Source organism: Suricata suricatta, chromosome 7 (genome assembly GCF_006229205.1).
Source record: "Suricata suricatta isolate VVHF042 chromosome 7, meerkat_22Aug2017_6uvM2_HiC, whole genome shotgun sequence".
Lineage (NCBI taxonomy): Eukaryota > Metazoa > Chordata > Mammalia > Carnivora > Herpestidae > Suricata > Suricata suricatta.
In genome coordinates, this window is record NC_043706.1 from 73795784 (window position 1) to 73816337 (window position 20554).

A 20554-nucleotide genomic window follows, 5' to 3' on the forward strand; every position below is an offset into this window, starting at 1 on the left:
TCAATAATTACAGAGATTGAGAAACCCTAATATAATGGATAAGAATGAAAAACCACAGGGTCAGACTGTCTTGGTTCAAATCCAACGCCACTACTTATTAGCTTTGAGACTGACCTTGGGCAAGTTGACCTCTGTGCCTCAGTTTCCTCATCTCAAACTGGGGAATAGAGTACTCAACTCACAGGGATGCATTGAGAAGTAAGTAGGAATGCGTGCTGTAGTTTGTTAAATTAAAAAAAAAATCAGTGAATGACTGCAGCAAGTTAAAGTGCAAGCATCACATGCAGTCATCCCTTTCAGCCTGTTCTCCTCAAATATTAACAGATACAGTGATGTTCCCCACTTTCTATTTATTCTCACCACCCCATCTACCAACTTATAACTGTTTTAGTCACTTTTCTAATATAATCTACACTTACTTTCTGCCAATGAATGAATAAAACTATCAGTGAACTGTCTTCTGAAAAAGGAAAAGGTCATTTTCACTGCAAAGAATACTCAAGGAGTTTGAGATATAGAGCATTTGGTTTCCCCCTCAAAACCTAACTTTCTGTAGTCTTTTTTCCTTATACTACCATTAAGCCTATAAAACAACTCTTCAGTCCTAGAACAAGTATAGGTCACTTGGATAATCACAGTACAACACATCTTACATAATTCAGTCTGATCCCCTTTTAAAACTGAAGAAACTGAGGCTCAGAACTAGCCAACTTGCCTAACCACAACAGCCAACTGGAATAATTTGATTACTTCCCTGATTATGAAATAAGTCGAAGCACCCCAACCCTTCTTTTGCACCCCACGCAGGGCACTGGACAGAAAAGTGGCATGAGATAGAGTTAAATTCAGTGACTCTTTTTCTTGGATCAACTAGCAATTATACCTCTTCCTCCTCCGCAATTAATTACCAACTTCAAGTTTTTAAATTGTAAACTTCATTCTCACCCAGCTAAAAGTTTCATTCACTGTTAATGAGCAGATATCCTTTTATAGATATTCTAGAAAGATCCAATATATGCAATACATTACACTCAGTTGTTTTCTTACCTCAATACTATGTTATTTGCTTTTTAACTACACTCATTTCATTTTTCAAAACCCATATATGAAATCTTTGAGATTGCAACAGGCACTATGTCTTGGTAAGGAAGCTTCTCTCAGATACAGAGGAAGCAGAGTTTACCATAATTGGGAGATTTAGTATTTTGTACTCTGAGGGAAAAAACTCTCCACCCTTTAGCCAAATATATGAATACTTGTGGACAGCTAATATTTACAACACATAATTCAGGAGCACATTCTATAAAATATAGCAGGAAATATCTTACACTGATTTTCATTTGTTACACAGAACTCTATTATAGTTATTTAGAATTAGTATTATTTTTTACAAGTATGGCCCCAATAGTAACAGCTCAATACACATGATCTTGAGATTCTGGGCATTTCTCAGTGGCTCAAAGCTTTCAAGTCTTAAGAGGCCAAGAAAGGCATGCTATGCAATTGTTACAGGTTTGATCAGTATCAGTTTTTCACTAATCAATATTTAAATTTATGCAATTTTGACTTACATTTGATTCTTTGCTGCTTGCCTCTGAGCTTTTCTTTCTTTCCTTTTCTGATCTGGTGGCTTAGCAAAAACAATTTCAATATTTTCTCCCTCCAAATCTTTGCCATTCATTTCTTCCATAGCCTTAAAAAATGAGGTGCTGATCAATACAGAGGACTCTAACAACAATTATAATTCATTTAAAGTAAAAAAAAAAATCATATCATTAATGTTGGAAGGAGGAGATATAATAGGACTGTTAGATTTTTATCTGAAGATCCAGCTCAACTAATCACCTTTTTGATTTAGTGAGTTATGCAATTTGCTAAGGCCAATAAAGGTAAACTGGAGTAGATTACATGACCACTGAGTATCCTTCAACTTTTTAGAAAATCATTAAGATGCCTACAATAATTCCATTTATTTACCTTGACAGCACCATCTCGCTCATCAAAATGAATGAAAGCATAATCTTTTAGTTTCTTCACTCGTTCCAGTTTCCCAAACTGACTAAATGCTTTTTCTAAAATCTCTTCTGTTACAGTATTGGCAAGGTTACGTACAAACAGCACTTTTACCTGAAAATTAAGAAAAAAACAGAAATTCCCTGTGTATTTCCTAAAGCGTTCAATTTCCAGGATGTCTCCACCCACCATACAAAGTTATTTTTAGTCGCTACCCATTTAGAGAAATATCAGAAATATAATATGACTAAGTTTTCAACTCATCTGCATAAATACCAAGGAATGACTGCTGGATCTAATGAGTGGAAAACCTTAAAAGACACCTCATCAAAGATGACAAGCATATGAAGAGATGCTCAACATCATGTCATTTAGAGAACTGCAAATAAAAGCAACAATGAAGGACACTTGGCTGGTTCAGTCAGTAGAACATGCAACTCTTGATCTCGGGGTTGTAAGTTCAGAGCCCCACATTGGGTGTAGAGATTCGTTCTTAAAAATCTCTTTAAAAACATAAATAAAAACAAATACAATGAAATCCTACCACATATCTATTAGAACGGCCAAAACCCAACACTAATGCCACCCAAGGCTGGTAAGCATATGGAACAGAAACAATGCTAGTGGAAATGCAAAATGGTACAGCTGCTCTGGAGAATAGTTCAGCAGTTTTTTATAAAACTGAACAAAGTTTACCATACAATCCAATGACTGCACTTTTTGGTTATTTACCCAAATGTCTTGAAAACATGTCCACATAAAAACCTGCAAACGGTTTATAGTAACTTTGTTCATAACTGCCAGAACTTGGAAAGAACCAAAATGTTCTTCAGTAGATGAATAAATTGTAGTACATCTAGACAATGGATTATTATTCAATGTTAAAAAGAAATGAGCCATCAAGCCATGAAAAGACATGAAGGAATCTCAAATGCATGTAACCAAGTACAAGAATGATCATCTTCAAGAGCTACATATTTTATGATTCCAACTGTAAGACATTTGGGGAAAGGCAAAACTATGAAATCAGTAAAAAACAAAAAAAAAAACCAAAAAACAAAAAAACCAATAGCTGTCAGGGGTTAGAGGGGACGGTGAGGTATTATGCAGATCAGGGAGGATTCCTAGGAGAGTAAATCTATTCTGTATGCTGTAGTGGATGCATATCATACATTTGTCAAACCCATAGCACGTACAATAAGAGTAAACCCTAATGTAAACTATGGACTTGGGAGTACATGAAAATTCTGTAATTTTTTCAAAATAAAGCAAACAATGCTTAGCAGTTATTAAATTAGCAGTTACTTTGTAATAAATGTAATCAAAGATAGAGGTGGTCATTTCCTATGAACATGAATACCATGCCTTGAGATAGCTGTTGAACTCCTGACACAGGTGGTCAAAACTAATTAGAATCTGCTTTTGGAGGTGCCTGGGTGGCTCAGTTGGTTGAGCATCCTGCTTCAGCTCAGGTCATGATCTCAAGGTTTGTGGTTCAAGCCCCACGTCAGGCTCTGTGCTGACAGCTCAGAGCCTGGAGCCTGTCTTCAAATTCTATGTCTCCCTCTCAAAAATAAATAAAACATTAAAAAAAATTTTTTTTTTAGAATCTGCTTTTGAAACGTTGATAAAGAAGGGTGGGAGTATTCAAAATACTGACAAATTTTTTCAATCCAGAAAGCTCCTCAAAGTACAATTATAAACGACCTTTTGCCTTTAAGAAACAGTATTTCCTCCTAAAATACTTGAAATAACATCTGAATTTAATAATCCAGTAAGAACTTAATAGGCCAGTGGAAAAAATATACAAAGTATTTTCTGTCCTCAAGACTACTTATCCTTTAGTGATATCCACAGTTCTGGCATTTCACACTCCTCTTTTAAGTGAATGAGCTGTATTTGCTAGACTATCACCATTAAGACCTTAAATGACAAAGGGTAGAATAACTTATAACTACGAACTGCACTAGTGAGTAAAGTGTTGACTCAAGAAATGTTTGTTCTCATAGGATGTCTCAACTGACTGCTAAAGCAGGATACCTAATAATAGCTAAACCTTGTAACTGCAGCAGCTCTGCTGAGGCCAGTATAGTTCACTATTTTTAGGAGTAGGACTTTTAACACAAAAACCATGATAGCTAATGGCACCATTCTCAAAAAAATGCAAAGAAATTACTATTAGAAATCACACAAAACTAATAGTGAACTAATTCCACAGCATGTAGGCTAACTACTCATCATCATGAAAGTATGACAGCTACACAATTATGGGAAGAGTGTCCTCAAGTAAATTTTTATATTTAGTCTTTATGCACTTCATTTTATTCCTGATGTATGGCCTTAATAATGAACATTTTTCTTACTACTTTCAAAAACATGGTTTTGCAAAAGTACACAACTCATTTTATAAGTCTCTTACTTCTCTAAAGCCTTCCCCTTTCCCTTTCCCTTCTGCTACCAACCCATCAAAAAAAACCTGTCCTTACCTTTGCCATCACTTCAGGATCAGGATCTTCTATAGGATCAGCCCATTCAACAGTTCCAACATTTCCCCAGACCTTGACTTTACCACTCATTAACCTACGCCTTGCCTGGGCAGCTGTTTTGTGATCTTCATATTCAAGGAAGCAAAAGCCTCTGTTTTTTTTCTTGTCATCTGGTTGGTGGTATAAAATGACGTCTGTGAGACCCTCTGAAAGTAAGCAACCATTCCAGAAAAATTAGACAAAATAAGAAAAAGTAGATTAAGGATTTTTCTAATATTTGAATATAAAAATGAAAAATAATCTTTTTTTTTGAAGAGGACTCTCAAAAAAATTGGTCCAGATAATTGACCTAATACACACCTTCCAAGTGTTCCCAGGACAAAAATCCTCATGAAAAGAAAATGTATTCTTTTTAATTAGACCCAAGGACTATTTTTCCATTAAATGACAAAAAGCATATTTTAAAGATAATGGTTACAAAAATGGCAGTATTAAGTCAGATATGGTTAGACACTTTTATTATGTAAATAAACACAAATTCTTTTTGATGGCACTTTCCTGGCCTCAGATATCAAGAACTATTTTAAATGAAATATTAGTATCACGTAAGATTTTGAACGTTCCTGGACATTCTAGGCAAAGTATTTCCTAATAAAGGCAGCCCAATTTGGTCACTATTCTAAAAAATATTTTACAGTTCAAAGAAATTGCACCATATTCATAAGTATTATATAATCTCTGCTTATAAAAATACTTACCATTCCAATAATTTAGAAAATCTAATCATTATGGAAACAATCCTAAGACTGTCAAGCTAGCACCTAAAAATGCATAAAACAGAAAGATTCCAAAACGAGATGCAGATTCTGCAGATGGTTCATATCTCAATTACATTCCTTACGAACTACATAGCATTCAGCAAGTTATTTCCCTCTGTACCTATTTTCCTTTTCTAAAAAATGGAGCTACCTATCTCCCATGGTTGGAGTAAGAATACAAGTCAATAAATAGTGTTTATAACAGTGCTTGTCACATAGAATTATGCATTTACTTTTATTTGAAATGTACCCTCCTTTCACAGAAATCCAACTTACCTGTTACTTTGCTAAATTCTTCAAGAATCTGTTCCTTGGTTTTACTCTTAGGAATAGAGCCCACAAAAAGCCTATTGTTGGCCACCGAGATGCAGACACCAATGTGTTTTCCAGAACGAATTTCATGATTATTATACTAAAAGGGGAAGAAGTGTACCATGTTTTTAAAATACTTACAAAAAATATTATAAATTATAAACATAGATGCCAATATTTTAGGCAAATTTCAATGCTATGTTTATCAAGCATTGTCAAGTTTATTTTTATCTTTTAAAAATATAGTTAGCCTATGTAAGAGGAAACTGTAACCTGAGACAAATATGTAGATTACACTGGCAAAACACACTTAAAAAGTTTATGAATTAAATTAATGCAAAAATTTGTTAAGTCCTTGAAACTTAGAAGTCAGGTCTATAAGCAGCTGAAATTCAAAATTACTGATTTCACAATACCTTAATTTCTACTTAAATTCATCCTGGCAACCAGCTATGCAAGAGAAATGGATTCAAATACCAGCAAGCTTTCTGCCTTTCTGGTAACCAGCACCTAAATCTACTTTTTTCCATCTCCCTTTCACTCGTAAAAAATTGCAATAAGGGATTTTCAGCTTCAAATACACTAAATCTAAAACAGAACCTTCTTTTCCTGAATCCAACCCTATCTTTTTACGCATTTTATTTTCATCAGGCCTACAATAAGGTTGGAGAAAGACAAGTGGACTGATTCATTAGGGTACAAATACAGAAGCAACAGTAAAGTCAATACCCCGTAGAAAGGTGAGTTGTTATACCAATCTGTCAAAGTGACAAATCTACTAATCAGTATGAATTACAAACCAAAGTTTAAAAATATTCAAATTATCAGGGAAAGTGAATTATTTATATTACACAGTTAAAACTACCTCAAATTTTCATGTTAATAATGGTAGCAGCAGCAATAATTTGATTAATCCTCCACATCTGGCCTCAAAATCTGTTCTGAGCATGTCCAAGTGGAGCTATAAACACTAAAGAATCAACATAAATTTCCATACAATTTACAGACCAGCCTTCTTACAGCCAGAGAGAAATCATTCCTCTCCCATTTTGAAAGTAACCTCTACACCCCGCTTGAACTCACAACCCTGATACAGAGTTGCATGCTCCATTGAGCCGCCCAGGCACCTCTTCTCTTTCATTCTTGCAAAAAAGGTACTTCAGGTACAAGACAAGAAAGCATACAGTAAGTCAGAAAATCAATTCTCCCTGTCCCTTTCTCCATTTCCAGATATTCAGAATCTAACATGAAATTCAAATGTCCTTCCTCCAGTTCAGAACAGCTTGGTACTTTCTACCCCACTGATTCAATACATGCTATCAAAGTCTCTGGTCATCATGATCCCAGGATTATTTATGTTCTCTACACTTATGCCAGACTCAAAGAGAGAGAGAGAGAGAGAGAGACAGACAGACAAACAGACAGACAGATAGGACAAGGATGTATAGGTGGCTCAGTCAGTGGAGTGTGCGACTCATGTTCTGTTCTCACAGTCATGAGTTCGAGCCCCCAACTGGGCATGGAGCCTACTTAAAAAACAAGAAATAGATGAGTTTTTGCCTACTGAAAACAAACTCTCATTGACTCCCCATAACCAAAATAAAGTTCAAATACTTGACATCACCTAAGTTTATCCTAAAATTCCTAGTATGTCCCCTTTTCCTCCACAACACTAAAATCTCATAAGCTATTTACACCCGAGTTCTCAACAGCTTTTATACTCCTAAGCCTCTGAATAAAAATGCTGTCCCTGAAACTTCCATCATCTAAACTCCAGATTTCAGCTCAAACACTCTGCAATACCTACATTCCAATAAACAGGTCAACAAAACATCCTTCTATGCTTAACATAAACCGACTGTTCTAAACAGGAGTGATTTTGCTCCTCAGGGGACACTTGACAATGTCTAGAGGCATTTTTGGTTGTCAACTAGGGATTGGGCTTGCTGCTGGTTATTTAGTGGGTACAAAGGCCAGAAATGATAATAGCCTACAATTCACAGGATCGCCCAGGAAAACAGAATTATTGGATCTAAAACTATTAACCATACTAAGGCTGAAAAGGCCTGCCACAACTTTTTTCCCACAGCATTTACATTAAGACCAAAAACCTCTTAAAACTAGAAATATATAGATTACCTGCAAATAGTAGTGCTATGGTTGAATCCATCACTGTATGGGATTATGAACAAGTAGACTACTATACCTTATCACAAATAAATTAACCTAAGAAACACAACAAATTGCTTTTAAGACATGTACATTCCCTAGATTTTTATAACCTAGCATCAAATACTCAACTTTAATGACAAATCATTGGCTTTCAATTTGATTTAATCTGTAACTCTAGGAGTTGACAAAAACTAAGATAGCAGAAAAATGTAAAAAATACAGTAATATTTAAAGGGGAAAATATGAGTTATTCTGAAGATGACAGAACTTGGCATAGTTTTCCTTCCGTGTTTTTCATTTTCCAAAAGGTCTAAGAGCTGGACCTGTTTACAATAAGGAAACATCTAAATCTAAGATTAAAAAAAAAAAAATTGCAGGGCACCTAGGTTGCTCAGTTGGTTACACATCTGACTCGATTCCAGCTCAGCTCATGATCTTACAGTTGTGAGATCTGCACTTGGGTGTGTATAGCTTGCTTAAGACTCTCCCTCTCCCCCTGTCCCACTGGGGCACATTGTCTCCCTCTCTCAAAAATAAATAATTTAAAAAAAAAGAAAAACTTGTTAAAAAATGTAGAATTCTTGGTTATACCACATCCATCAACATTTAACAATTTTACTTCAAAGAAGTAATGACTGTTTCCATTATTATTTACAGTGGAAAAGCTTCTTTAACTTCTAATTCATCATTACTTGCTCTGAGCTAAGGTTTATCAATTCCGGGTAGGTAAAAGGTTGTTTACGATGACTGTGGTCTCTAAACTATATAAATGACTGAAGATTTATCAGGATTTACAAAGTAAACTGTAACTCTTCATCCATATTTTTTTAATTAAAAAAAGATGAAACCATTAAAGCTAATACAGAGTAAACTGGTTCTCCAATTAAAATAAATCATTAAAGGGGCAAAGGAGACCCTCTGGGCATATTGTCCAAGTAAAGCAAAAGAAGTACCCAGAGGGGTGCCTGGCTGGCTCAGTAGGTACAGAATCCAACTCTTGATCTTAGGATCATGAGTTTAAGTCCCAATCTGGTGTAGAGATTACTTAAGGGGGTGGGGGGAGTACACAGTACCCAGAAATAAGCATTTCTTGAACAGTACCCATTCTACAGATTAAACGTGCATTTTTATATGTATCTGATTTATTTAACTTTTCTCACACATTAATAATTTTAAGACCAATCTATCACCATAAATCCACAAACTTCACATCCCAGCAGGTGGAGAACAGTGAGATAAGTGGCAGAAGGGCATGAAACTGTTCCAAACCTTAACAGATTCTAATGTATGCTGATAAATTCTAACTCTCAAGAGTTAATACATCAGGACACTATTGCATGATCAAAATGAACAACAGCAACAAAAAAAAATGTGATGCCTTCCAACAAGAAAGTTGGGCAGTGATGTTAAGATATTTTAAAAATCTAGCTTTCAGGGACACTTAGGTGACTCAATTGGTTAAGTGTCCGACTTTGGCTCAGATCATGATCTCATAGTGCGGGAGTTCCAGCCCTGAATCAGGCTGTCTACTGTCAGCCAAAAACCCACTTCGGATCCTGTCTCCTTCTCCCTCTCCCCAGCTCAGGGGCATGCTCTCTCTGTCTCTCTCAAAAATAAACATTAGGGGCGCTTCAGTGGCTCGGTCAGTTAAGCATCTCACTCTTTGTTTCAGCTCAGGTCACATTTCACAGATCCTGAGATCGAGTCCCGCATCAGGCTGTTTGCTTACAGCATGGAGCCTGCTTGGGATTCTGTCTCCCTTTCTGTCTCTCCCCTGCTTGCTCAGTCTCTCTCTCAAAATAAACTTTAAAATATATAAATAAAGTAAACATCTAAAAGAAATCTAGCTTTCAGATCCAATACCATAGTAAGGTGACCAAATAAAATAAACTTTGAACATTAATCAATGCAGTTCCACTGTTTCAGAACACCAAAACAGGAGTTGTACAGTACAGAACATTCCCATCACCTAGGCTTAAAATCTCAAGTCACTTTTTCCTGCTCTCCTAGCCAGTCACCAAATCCTCCCAAATTTAGCAATCTCGGATTTGGAATCTAACTCAGACGTGGTTATTCAGTCCTAACTCTTCCCATAGTAGCAAACCCACTACACCTCCTCAGCCTACTGTACACTTAAATATTTCTTAGGTAGAAAACCTTCAAGCCAAAATCTACTTCCCTAAAAATTCTACAGTAAGTCTATATAGATTTTCTCTCCCAGATGATAGCACTTCATATACCCCACACAATGCTCAGGACTCCACTGTTCTCTAAACCTGGCTAATCATTCCTTCTCTGATATTGGCAAACTAACGTGCCTTCCAAGAGTGTTACCAAAAAGTGTTATCCATAACATAATACCGTTGACACAGACTGAGATTGAGGAATCTAAAATAAATTGGGAGACTTGATAATCTTCCACTTCTAAACGTCATGCTTCTGTAACACACAGTCCAAGATTACCTGAGCTTATTTGGCAACCACACCACACTGCTTACTTATACTGCAACTTACTTGTGAAATTAGTTGTATATAGAACTTGACCTTTGTCCTAAATTCCATCTTGCTGGTGTTAACTATCCATTTCAAGCTATCCCAATCTTTTAAGATTGTGATTTTGTCATACAGGGCATTTATCACTCACTACACGCAGAACTCAAGTCACAAGACATATGAAGGCAGACCAACTATGCCCGAATTTATAAATCATTGATAAAATTTAGAATGGAACCTATAGCTTATCATTGCCTATCATTTCTCTTTTCAAAATCTCTACCCTATCTCCTTTCTATGGCTGCCACTCTCCTGGTCTTTGTTCTCTTCACCCAAACAGTCTTCATTGTTCTGTTATTTATACCATGCTACTACCCACAACACTACTCAGAAGTTTAATGGCACCATGAATCTTAGCCCAGGAGTCGTGACATTTTTCTTTTCCTGTTTTTTTACTTATTTTTGAGAGCACAAGCAGGGGAGGGTCAGAGAGAGAAGGAGACACAGAATCTGAAACAGGCTCCAGGCTCTGAGCTAGCTGTTAGCACAGAGCCTCATGCAGGGCTCGAACCCACGAACCGTGAGAACATGACCTGAGCCGAAGCCGGACTCTTAACTGACTGAGCCACCCAGGCGCCCCGTGGGAGTCCTGACTTTATACTAGCTTTATCTCCCGTTTCCTTCAGCAAAACACTGCTTCAACTAGATTCACCTATTTCCCTTCACTGTCCTACTCAAACCTCTTTATCACAAAGCCTTCCATAATAACCCCAACACCCTCTATATTCATCCCTGTTGCCCTCTGAACAATGCATCTGCTTCCACTTTAACTGTCATCAGTCTCTCATGTCCTATAAAATCATGAACTCACTCAAACTACCCTGTATCTACATGTTAAACACACTTATTCGCTAAAGTGCTACTAAATATGTTGTGGACCTATCCTGTCAGCTGCCATTTATCAAAATGGTTTCACACATGCTACACCAGTGTACACAAAACACTTTAGTGAATAAAACCATAAGTTCCTTTTTAAAAACCTTAACTTTTAATATGCAAATAGGGATAAACTATTCCAGTATTTGTAACTTAGGCACTATTAGCATTTTTAGCAGAAAATTTTATTACCCAGGACTGCAATGGACACTAAAATGTCAGTGGCCCAAGCTCCAATTCCAGCAGCACACCACAGAAATACATACACATTTGCCTACCCTTCTTCCTGGCCTTTGTGACAACAAGAAACACTACACATTTGGGTATTTCTAACTATCCCCCTGGGGATGAGGTGAAAAAGCATTACCTCCTATAAATGTACACTAATTCCAAGTTGACACTGAATAAATAATTACAAATGGAAATTAGAAAACCTTTATATAGTAAAATGGCCCATAGCTAATACGGGAAAAAGAAGTTCTTGGGTCATAAATAATAGATTAGATGGCAATGGTCAACTAGTCAGGTTATTTATCTAGCACCTATTGAATTATATAGTGGCACTGTTGTAAATGTCAGGGATACAGAAAAAGAGCTTGTATCCTGGAGGAGAAAGATAAGCAAATACTTTACAAAACCAAGAAATAATTGTAAGTACATCTGAGCATTCTGTTTTGTTGTATTCATGATACTGTCATGGAGCAACTGGGTGGTAACTGCTCAAAGTCAGGAAAGGCCTTCTAAGAAGACCTGATCAGTAAGAAGGCAGCAGCCATAACTGGAGAAGTACTAGAAAGCAGTACAGCAGAAGGTGGCCTTGAGATGGAAATGGTCACAGCTTATGTGGGGGGCAAAAAGGCAAAGTATGGACAGAGAAGTATTAAAGAAAAACCAGAGAGGTAAGCAAAAACTTGATCAGATAGGTAAGGCCTTGTTTGGAAGCCACTATTAGAGTTCTTAGCATGGGAATGTTGTGATCTAACCTATGCTGCTGACTGGTAAGACTGTAAAGGGGCAATGGAAAGCAATGACTAGCTAGAAGCACTCTTTGAATGGTACCTCAGACTAGTGTGGTAGCAATGAACACAGTTAATAGATGCCAAAAATATTTTGGCAGTAGAAACAGGACTTATTTCCTGGGCTCCTTTTTAACACTACCTAAACGACTACATAATTAAAGAATTAGACTACCTGATGACATAGTTTATATTGCTGGCTTTAAACTGTTAGGTCTGGTCAACCGTAAGAACTCAAACTAAACAAACCTGGTATCAAACTAAAGCTATATGGCCTCCCATAAGTCACCCAGGCTATTAACCCCGCTGCAAAATGAAGGTTAATTCCAGTTACTTTCAAAAATAGGTTGAGGTAATATTAAAGGTAATAATGTAACACCCTAGCACAGCTCCTGTGTCTTAACAAGCACTCAATAAATAACCATTATTCACCTTTCACAAACTTAGATCTTGCTTCCCTGGCAAGATTTTCATCATTTTGCAACAAATTTATTGCCCAAAATACAAAGCAAATGTTGGCCGAAAATCAGTCATTTAAAAACTCTACAGGTGTTGGGGCGCCCAAGTGGCTCAGTCAGTTGAGCATCCGGCTTCGGCTCAGGTCCTGATCTCACGGTAGGTGGGTTCGAGCCCTGCATTGGACTCTGTGCTGACAGCTTGCTCAGAGCCCAGAGCCTGCTTCATATTCTGTTGTCTCCTTCTCTCTCTGACCCTCCCTGCTCATGCACTGTCTCACTCTATCTCTAAAAAAAAAAAAAAAAAAAAAATGAAAAAACAAGAAAAACCTCTATAGGTGCTAACTTCATGCCTCTTTTTCAGCTGTTTAGTATCAATTAATCTATTTTTACAGGTAATTCAGATGCAAATTTAAAATCCACCCAAAATAAATTTTTTTAAGTAAACTCTACCCCCAAAGTGGGGCTCAAACTCAAGGACCTGTGATCAAGAGTCACATGCTCTAGTGACTGAGCCAGCTAGGTACCCCAAAATCCACAATCATTTTTAATCGGCGGGGGATCATTCCTGGATCATACCAAAAATAAGGCCAAACACATAATCTTTTTTCTTTTTTAAAGTAAATTCTACACCCAACGTGGGGCTTGAACTCATGACCCTGAAATGAAGAGTCATATGCTCTACCAACTGAGCCAGCCAACTATCTTGATCTAAAGACACTCAAGACAAAGTACAGGAAAGCAAAAAGAAATGGTGTTTCTATCTCGTCTGATCTATAAATAATCCCAAACAAGCATTTTTTAAACTTATGATTATCTACAACTAGAATGACCATTCCATTATCTTCTATAAAAATTCACCTTGGATATAGGTATAATTCAAATAGACTCTCATGACATGATACAAGCAGGGATAGTTTTCAAAATATAATATGCTCCCGTAAGGACCTCATTTAGGAGAAGGGTACTCATTTTCACAATAAATACTAAGTAGCAAAAGACATCCTAATTAACTTGATTTCTTTATTTCTCTAGAATGTTTCATTTCTTCAAAAGTCTAGTCCTCTCTTTTACTGTTATATTAAGGTACACCTCCCAATTCTATTAATTCCTACCACAGTAAAGCATCCTTTAAAAAAAAAAAAATAAGCAATGATGTGGAGCAGTTGGGTGGTTCAGTCAGTTAAGCATCCAATCAGGTCATGATCTCACAGCTCACTAGTTTGAGCTCTGGGTGGGGCTCTATGCTGACAGCTCAGAGCCTGAAGCCTGCTTCAGATTGTGTCTCCCTCTCTGCTTCTCCCCTGCTCACACTAAGTCTCTCAAAAATAAAGTATTAAAACATTTAAAAATAAAATTACAGAAAAGCAACAATGATACATCCTAGTGGATGAATAGTGGTACACCATTACCACTACAAATATCTTTTAAAAGGCACCAAAATGTAAAGCCTCCTCATTTATCAGACAGGAAGAAATAAACATGTTCCCAGATAAGGACTCAAATCACAAACCCAGGGAAAAAAAATGTAAAAAAGAATTAAGAGCTATTAGTTCCTAGACGAATTAAAATGGCTGACTAACTACCTATGAAACTTTCTGAATTACAATTGAAAACTTAACTGACTGTATTAATAAGACTACATTCTAAGCCCACAGCAATGCACTTTTGGACTATATTCTTTGTTAAGCCAAGGCAACTGCCCAAACTGAAACAGTATTTCATAATGAGTATTTACTGGCACTCAAAATCATAATTTTACAATTGCATTATGTATCATCTTCTTCTAATGATGTATTTTTTAAGGATTTTATAAACTGTCTAGAAATAAATTGCAATGAGGACCTACCATAAAATAGTGTATTTTTGTAGCAAGAAATAAGTGGCCTACAAATATTGGTTTAATGATTCCTTTTAAAAATGTTAATAAACAAAGCACCCCTTACACACTAAGTAACCATTGTTATTAAACAGAATAAAAGCTTTATGTAATACCTAATAAATAAAATAGGTCTGAAATTACTGGTAAGTTCTGGACTAGCTTGCTGTAGTAAGACAGTTTGCTGCATTCTCAATCATTCCACATTTCTATATTAAAACTTACTGCTGCTCTATTGCTGCCTGGCAAAAATGTTCTTTTATAGATTAAACCAGATGATTTCTAAAGTATCTTTCCAGAAGTCTAAAAAGTCCTTAATTTTACATGAACTGCTCAAAACTAAGATTTTGACAGCCCAAATATTACTAGTGAAAGGCTCCCTCTAAAATAGGAAGCATTCTTTAAATGAAAGGAAAAAATGATTTAAAAATACCTAAACTCCCCAATTCTTTTTTTAAAGACACCTATAATCTTTCAAATAGGCCTATTCTAATGTTGTCTTTATCATATTCAATTGCACACACCAAATGAGAAATTCAATCACTAGAGAAATAGCAAAACAAAGTATAGTTGGCTTTTCTTAGTATGCCTTAAAATGTACAACATCTGATGCTGAGGAAAGGAAAAATTCAGAAGAAATCAATCTGAGGATTTTAAGATTGCTTAGAATCACCTATAAAATATGTAAGCCAATAAAGCAAATTTAACAAAATCTGCCACAGTGGACCATTTTACAAAAGTTCCTCCTCAGTTGCACTTTTTGATACATTTCTTGGGTTGAAATTAACCCCTGACCTCTTCAATTATAAAATGTAGATCCATGTGAGTCACAAAATTTAATAAACTAGTTTAAAGAAGAGCTAAGCCATAATTTGAATCATTAACAATTCTTACGAGGTGTTCACACCTTACATGTGGTACTTTAAATCAAATATTGCCACTCAGCACAAAATCTTTTACTTCATTAACTAGAAATTTGTCATAACAATGTCTTTGTGATATATTTTACAGAAAAAGGAATGGCCCAGGTATAGCCAGAAAATAAGTAAGCCCTACCTATTACGGATACTTTCTTAATTCTTTTAACATTCCTATTAAAAAAAGTCACTAAGCCAGATGTTTCAAAGAACCAGTAACTCAGAATTCTGACACCATGCCTTATATATAGATCCTCAGTCCAGTCAATTACCCAAAGAAAACTGCTACAATGACTACACAGAGAATGTAAAAGACAGTGCCTAATCAGCACTTCAAAAAATTCCTGGTTAACTCTTGGGCACAGTAAAAGAAAGAAACTCGACTTTAATTAAAGATAGTAAATGTGGAGACTGAAGGGAATAAACTTACCAGTTTAACAGCCTCCTGAGCTGCTTCTTTTGTACAAAAAGTGACAAACGCATAACCTCTATTGAGACCAGTGAGTGGATCCATCATTAGGCGAAGATCCCATATCGGTCCAGCTTTCTCAAATAATGGAACAAGTTCATCCTCAAACAGATCTCTTGGGATCTTCCCCACAAATATCTGTAAATTAAACATGAAGTAAAAATCATGGAGAGTTTAAGAAACCAGATACCTGTGCATTTACTACAAAATGTACAAGTTTTTAGTTTCTTTACCTCAGTGCCAACAGAAGGCTGCTGACCTGAATAAACGGAATCTGGAGGCGGTCCCCCATACTTCCTCTGTCCAGTGGTTACATCAAGTGTGTAGCCTGTTCTTTCCAAGAGTGCCTTGAAAAGTTCAAATGTCATTAATACATTTAATTCATAAGACCACACCCATGCATTTAGCAGTTAAAAATCAATCTTGTTCAAATCATTCCATTTACCTTGGCAACAATCCCTACAGTTTTCTGGTATGTTTTAGAATTTCTCCTTTAATGTACCCTTGTAGTAGCTCTAATTTTCAATGAAAATTTCAGAGTCCTACTCAAACTATTTTTTGGTTTCCAATTAACTATTTAGTGTTTAGCAAACAACAGAAAACTAATACTGATTCATCAACATCTTTCAAGGCAGGGTCTGCACGTATTTTGCTAATTTCTCCTAATTGTACCTAATTTAGGTGAGTTTAATTCTCTCCCAAAGGAGGAACTGGGTAAGTTCTCTCTCCAAGTTTGGATTTCACACTTAATAAATTTCCTGTACCCCACACTTCTAATACACACTGCCATTCTGCGCATTTCATCAACTTTTGTAGAAATTACATTTTCCCAAACTAAGCCCGGAAACTTATAAGTTACAGGAAATAGAACCATTTATTCATCTGACATTCAAGTACCATGCTTCCCAGGGCAGCATAGTTCATTCAGAACAAATAAGAGCCAAATGACTTTGAAAACTTTATGTAACTGCAACAATGTGAAAGAACTTCTACATTTTATCTCCCTAAAAGTGAACTGTTAAAAATTCACACCACTGTTTACTAATCAGTGTTAGTTTCTCTTATCCCTTAGTATAGGCAAAAGTACTAGAAAGTGGTCTAGTTAGCCTAAACAAAAATAACAAAAACCCAAGAATTATTCTTCTCTGCCATCTCAACCACAAAGTACAAAACCTGTTTTCTAAATAATAAATCTAATAATTAGCTGATAAATTCTGGGGGGGCAGAGGGGGGGGAGAAACAACACCAAGCACAATGACAAATTTTATCAAAATGCTGTTAAATGATTTGGGGTCATCTCCATCTCTAGAAATGAAAATGACTAGATAGATTTTAAACATTTCTACCCAAAGAATGTTAAATATCTGTGAATAAAATACTATAATAAAAAAAAGTGCCTCTATTACTAAACTTTAACAAAAAGCTCCACAAAGTGCTACATTATTTTAAGCAGTCTTTTTCTATCATACTCCAATGTTTACTTATGGATGCAACATAGAGTAACAAAAATAAACTGAAATCTACTACTAGAACATAAACTAAACCACTAAATGGCTCATCTTCCCTTTTCCCATATGTAATCCTGTACTTCTTTCACCTTCATCTTTATATGACCTAAATAATATCTTTTATACCAATCATTAAAAAAAAAAAAACAGGGAAAAAACCATATCCCTCAAACATCCTATAAAAATGTCACGGTCTTCTTGCTGCAATTTAAGTCACACTAAAGCTTTAAGCCACTCCCTTCCAAAGACAGAAAAGAAAGTCAAAGTAACCTTTGCATTTTTAATAAAAATTTAATAATTCCAACTCCCAAATGCAAATTTAATCACAACTGATATAATTACAATAAGTACTCCATTTCTAGGAGAAAAATCTGGATTTATAATTTAAACACAATTCACTCTCAGCTTGACCTGTAAAAGCCTCCAATTTATGGATAACATTAACAGTTAATTCCTTATTCCAAGTTTCCCTCCTCCCATACCATTAAATCATCACTTAGCACTCTTATAACTGACTTTCTTAAACCATAACTTAGTTCAAATAGCACCAGCACACTGTAGAAGGAGCATCAGACTAAAACTAGTATGAGCACATTTTCTATGAACTGAAACCTCAACACAACTAAAAACCAAAACAAAGACCACAACCTAGTTGTATTGAGATCATTTACTGCTCTACATGACCTTAATAAATTAAAAAAACCAAAGAACAAAAAAAATCAAACCTTCTACTCCCAGCCTCAGCTTCTTCACTTACATTTCCACACTAATCAATTTTGATAAAAGCTGTCTTTAAAAATGAACAAATTAGCCTTAAAATCAACAGTAATAGAAGGAAGAGGTAGTGTTAAAAATTCTAAATTTATTTAATTTGAGAGTTTGTGAATTCTAAGAAAAGTCAACTATTAAATGTAAACCCCTCACAAGTCTGGAGTAAACCCCCATTTTCACTGTCACTAATCTGGACTTGCAGCTTTTCAAAAAACATTTTGAAATATGGTAGATGTATTTAAGTCTTCACTTTAGAATACCAAGAAACACTGATTTAATCCATAGCTCAGTAACAAGAAAAACTTAAAAGTGAGTTGTTCTAGAAACAGAACTAAACACAACTTTTCCAAAAAAATAGTAATTAGAAAAGATTAACAAATTATCTCATGGTTATTAACCCTAAACATCTTAATAATACACACCCACATTTCACATCCAAGGAATATTTATACCAAAACTAGAAAATCCTTGGAAAGAACTTTAAAACAGGAGGGAATTAAAAATAAAAGTTTTTAAAGACATACCTTAATTTTTGCCTCATCTGGTCCTTTGCTAGAATCTGCTACTTTGGTCCCTTGTTTTTCTCTCTGCCTATAAGTCTTCATGACTCCACATAAAAAGGCACTTTTGTTCTATAAAAAAAATTTTCCAATTATATTTAATAATTGTCTCATCTGTATCTAATCCAATAAAACAGACTATATCAAAACTACTCATGTTTTTTCTAGTTACACTGACATTAACATTACCTGAACATGAGAGAGATCACTGTCTTTAAACTGCTGAAGAACTGCCAATGCGCCGTCTTCATTGAATTCTTTTAAAGCTTCGATAGCTCTTTCATCTAAATCACTATGTGCAACGAGCCCTGGAGAAAAGAAAACTGAATTAGTTGTCAACTTTTAATATTTTTGTAAACTCTTTTTTTTAAAGACCATGTTTGCCAATACAGGTACATGCTTGCCAAGTAAGAATTCTTCCATTTCCCTTATCTATAGGACAAACACACATACTTTTATCATTCTGAACTAAATAAAGCCTCTCAACCACTTTCAATGAATCAACTTTTTACATCTTCTATGTCTAAGTCACATAGTTCTAAACACTAAGTATTTCTACAGTAAATATATAAATCCTAATATCAACCAACAAACTACCAAGCATGACAACTGAACCTCTACTGGATTTCAAATACCACTAGGAAAAAAACAGAAGCCACACCAAGACAGACAAATCTACAGTTACCAGTTATTTAACAAAAATCCGACTATAAAAATACCCCAAAAAGTCACATGGCCTGCTCCCAACTTTTTAGCAGCTGTTGCTACCATCATATACTTATCCATCTGGCCAGACAGCCTTTGCCTTCTAACCCTTGCTTCTTCCCTCCCTCTAGACACCTTAAACTCTAGCTCACAACTATCACAACAAGGCAAAACTCTAGTTCCCACACTTATTGGAAACCACAAAAAGTTGCTATTTTAGCTCAAAGCCAGAAATCCAATAGAAAAATTTCATAATTTTGCAAGTGTTAGTTCTTACCTGCAACGTAAATTTCATCTAGTTTTTCAGCAACTTTCTGTGGTAAACCAGCATCAAGTAATGTCTGAAAATTTTCTGAATGGATAACTGCAGAAGTAGTATCCATGGGCTCTTCAGTACCATTTCCATTAACATGTTCTGTAGCCATGTTTCCAGAGATCTGTTCAAACGCAATAAGCAAAATTAAACTAGGATCTTCAAAAAGGGTAGAGAAAATATAAGAGCCCCAATCTTTACTTTCTCTACCCATTTCTACACCAGCCAGCCTGTGCCTCCCTTTAAAGATGCCTTACAGTCACTATCGCCTGACAAGCCAGATTTGGAGCGCGGGGCAGAGGAGGACAGATTCACTATGTTTTTCCTTAGCACCACCCCTGACTCACCTGCTAACACTCCCTAGGAAAAACCATATTACAAATGGAGCCCAATCAGCACGAGGACGAGCCAGCGTGCCACATGCAGCTGTGGCAGTACAGAGAATGAGGTGTGTGGAGCCCAAAGCTGGGCTTTTCTCTCTCAAAGGTAAACCCCCAAAGTGCGCGCTTTTCCCGCCTGCCGCTTATAGATCAGTAACAACAGCCAGCGAAGAACAAAGCGCTCACACAAGCTACCTTCCTACCACCCAATTTCTCCACCCTTCACCCCCGCACCCCAAAGCCCGCCCCTAACTCCGCACCCATAGCGGCAGCCTCACCGCTGCGGCCACCAGGAGCCCATTAGAAACACGTGCTCTGCGCCTTCAAATGTCCTACAACTTCCTCCAACGG

The 20554-nt window shown here is 36.1% G+C and overlaps 1 protein-coding gene across 4 annotated transcripts in view; it reads right to left on the minus strand.

The window, feature by feature from the left end:
• Positions 1-20554, minus strand: part of SYNCRIP (synaptotagmin binding cytoplasmic RNA interacting protein) — a 30354-nt gene that overhangs the window by 9117 nt on the left and 683 nt on the right. For 3 of the 4 annotated variants that reach the window (XM_029943614.1, XM_029943613.1, XM_029943615.1), the window contains exons 2-10: positions 19788-19947; positions 18995-19113; positions 18770-18877; positions 16200-16313; positions 15928-16104; positions 5594-5729; positions 4500-4705; positions 1978-2127; positions 1572-1693 (exon numbers count right to left, since the gene is read on the minus strand). In XM_029943614.1, coding sequence (XP_029799474.1) covers positions 1572-1693; positions 1978-2127; positions 4500-4705; positions 5594-5729; positions 15928-16104; positions 16200-16313; positions 18770-18877; positions 18995-19113; positions 19788-19935 — 1280 coding nt within the window. In that variant the 5' untranslated portion in view covers positions 19936-19947. The remainder of the gene's footprint in view (positions 1-1571; positions 1694-1977; positions 2128-4499; positions 4706-5593; positions 5730-15927; positions 16105-16199; positions 16314-18769; positions 18878-18994; positions 19114-19787; positions 19948-20554) is intronic. The other variant, XM_029943616.1, reaches the window with a different exon arrangement.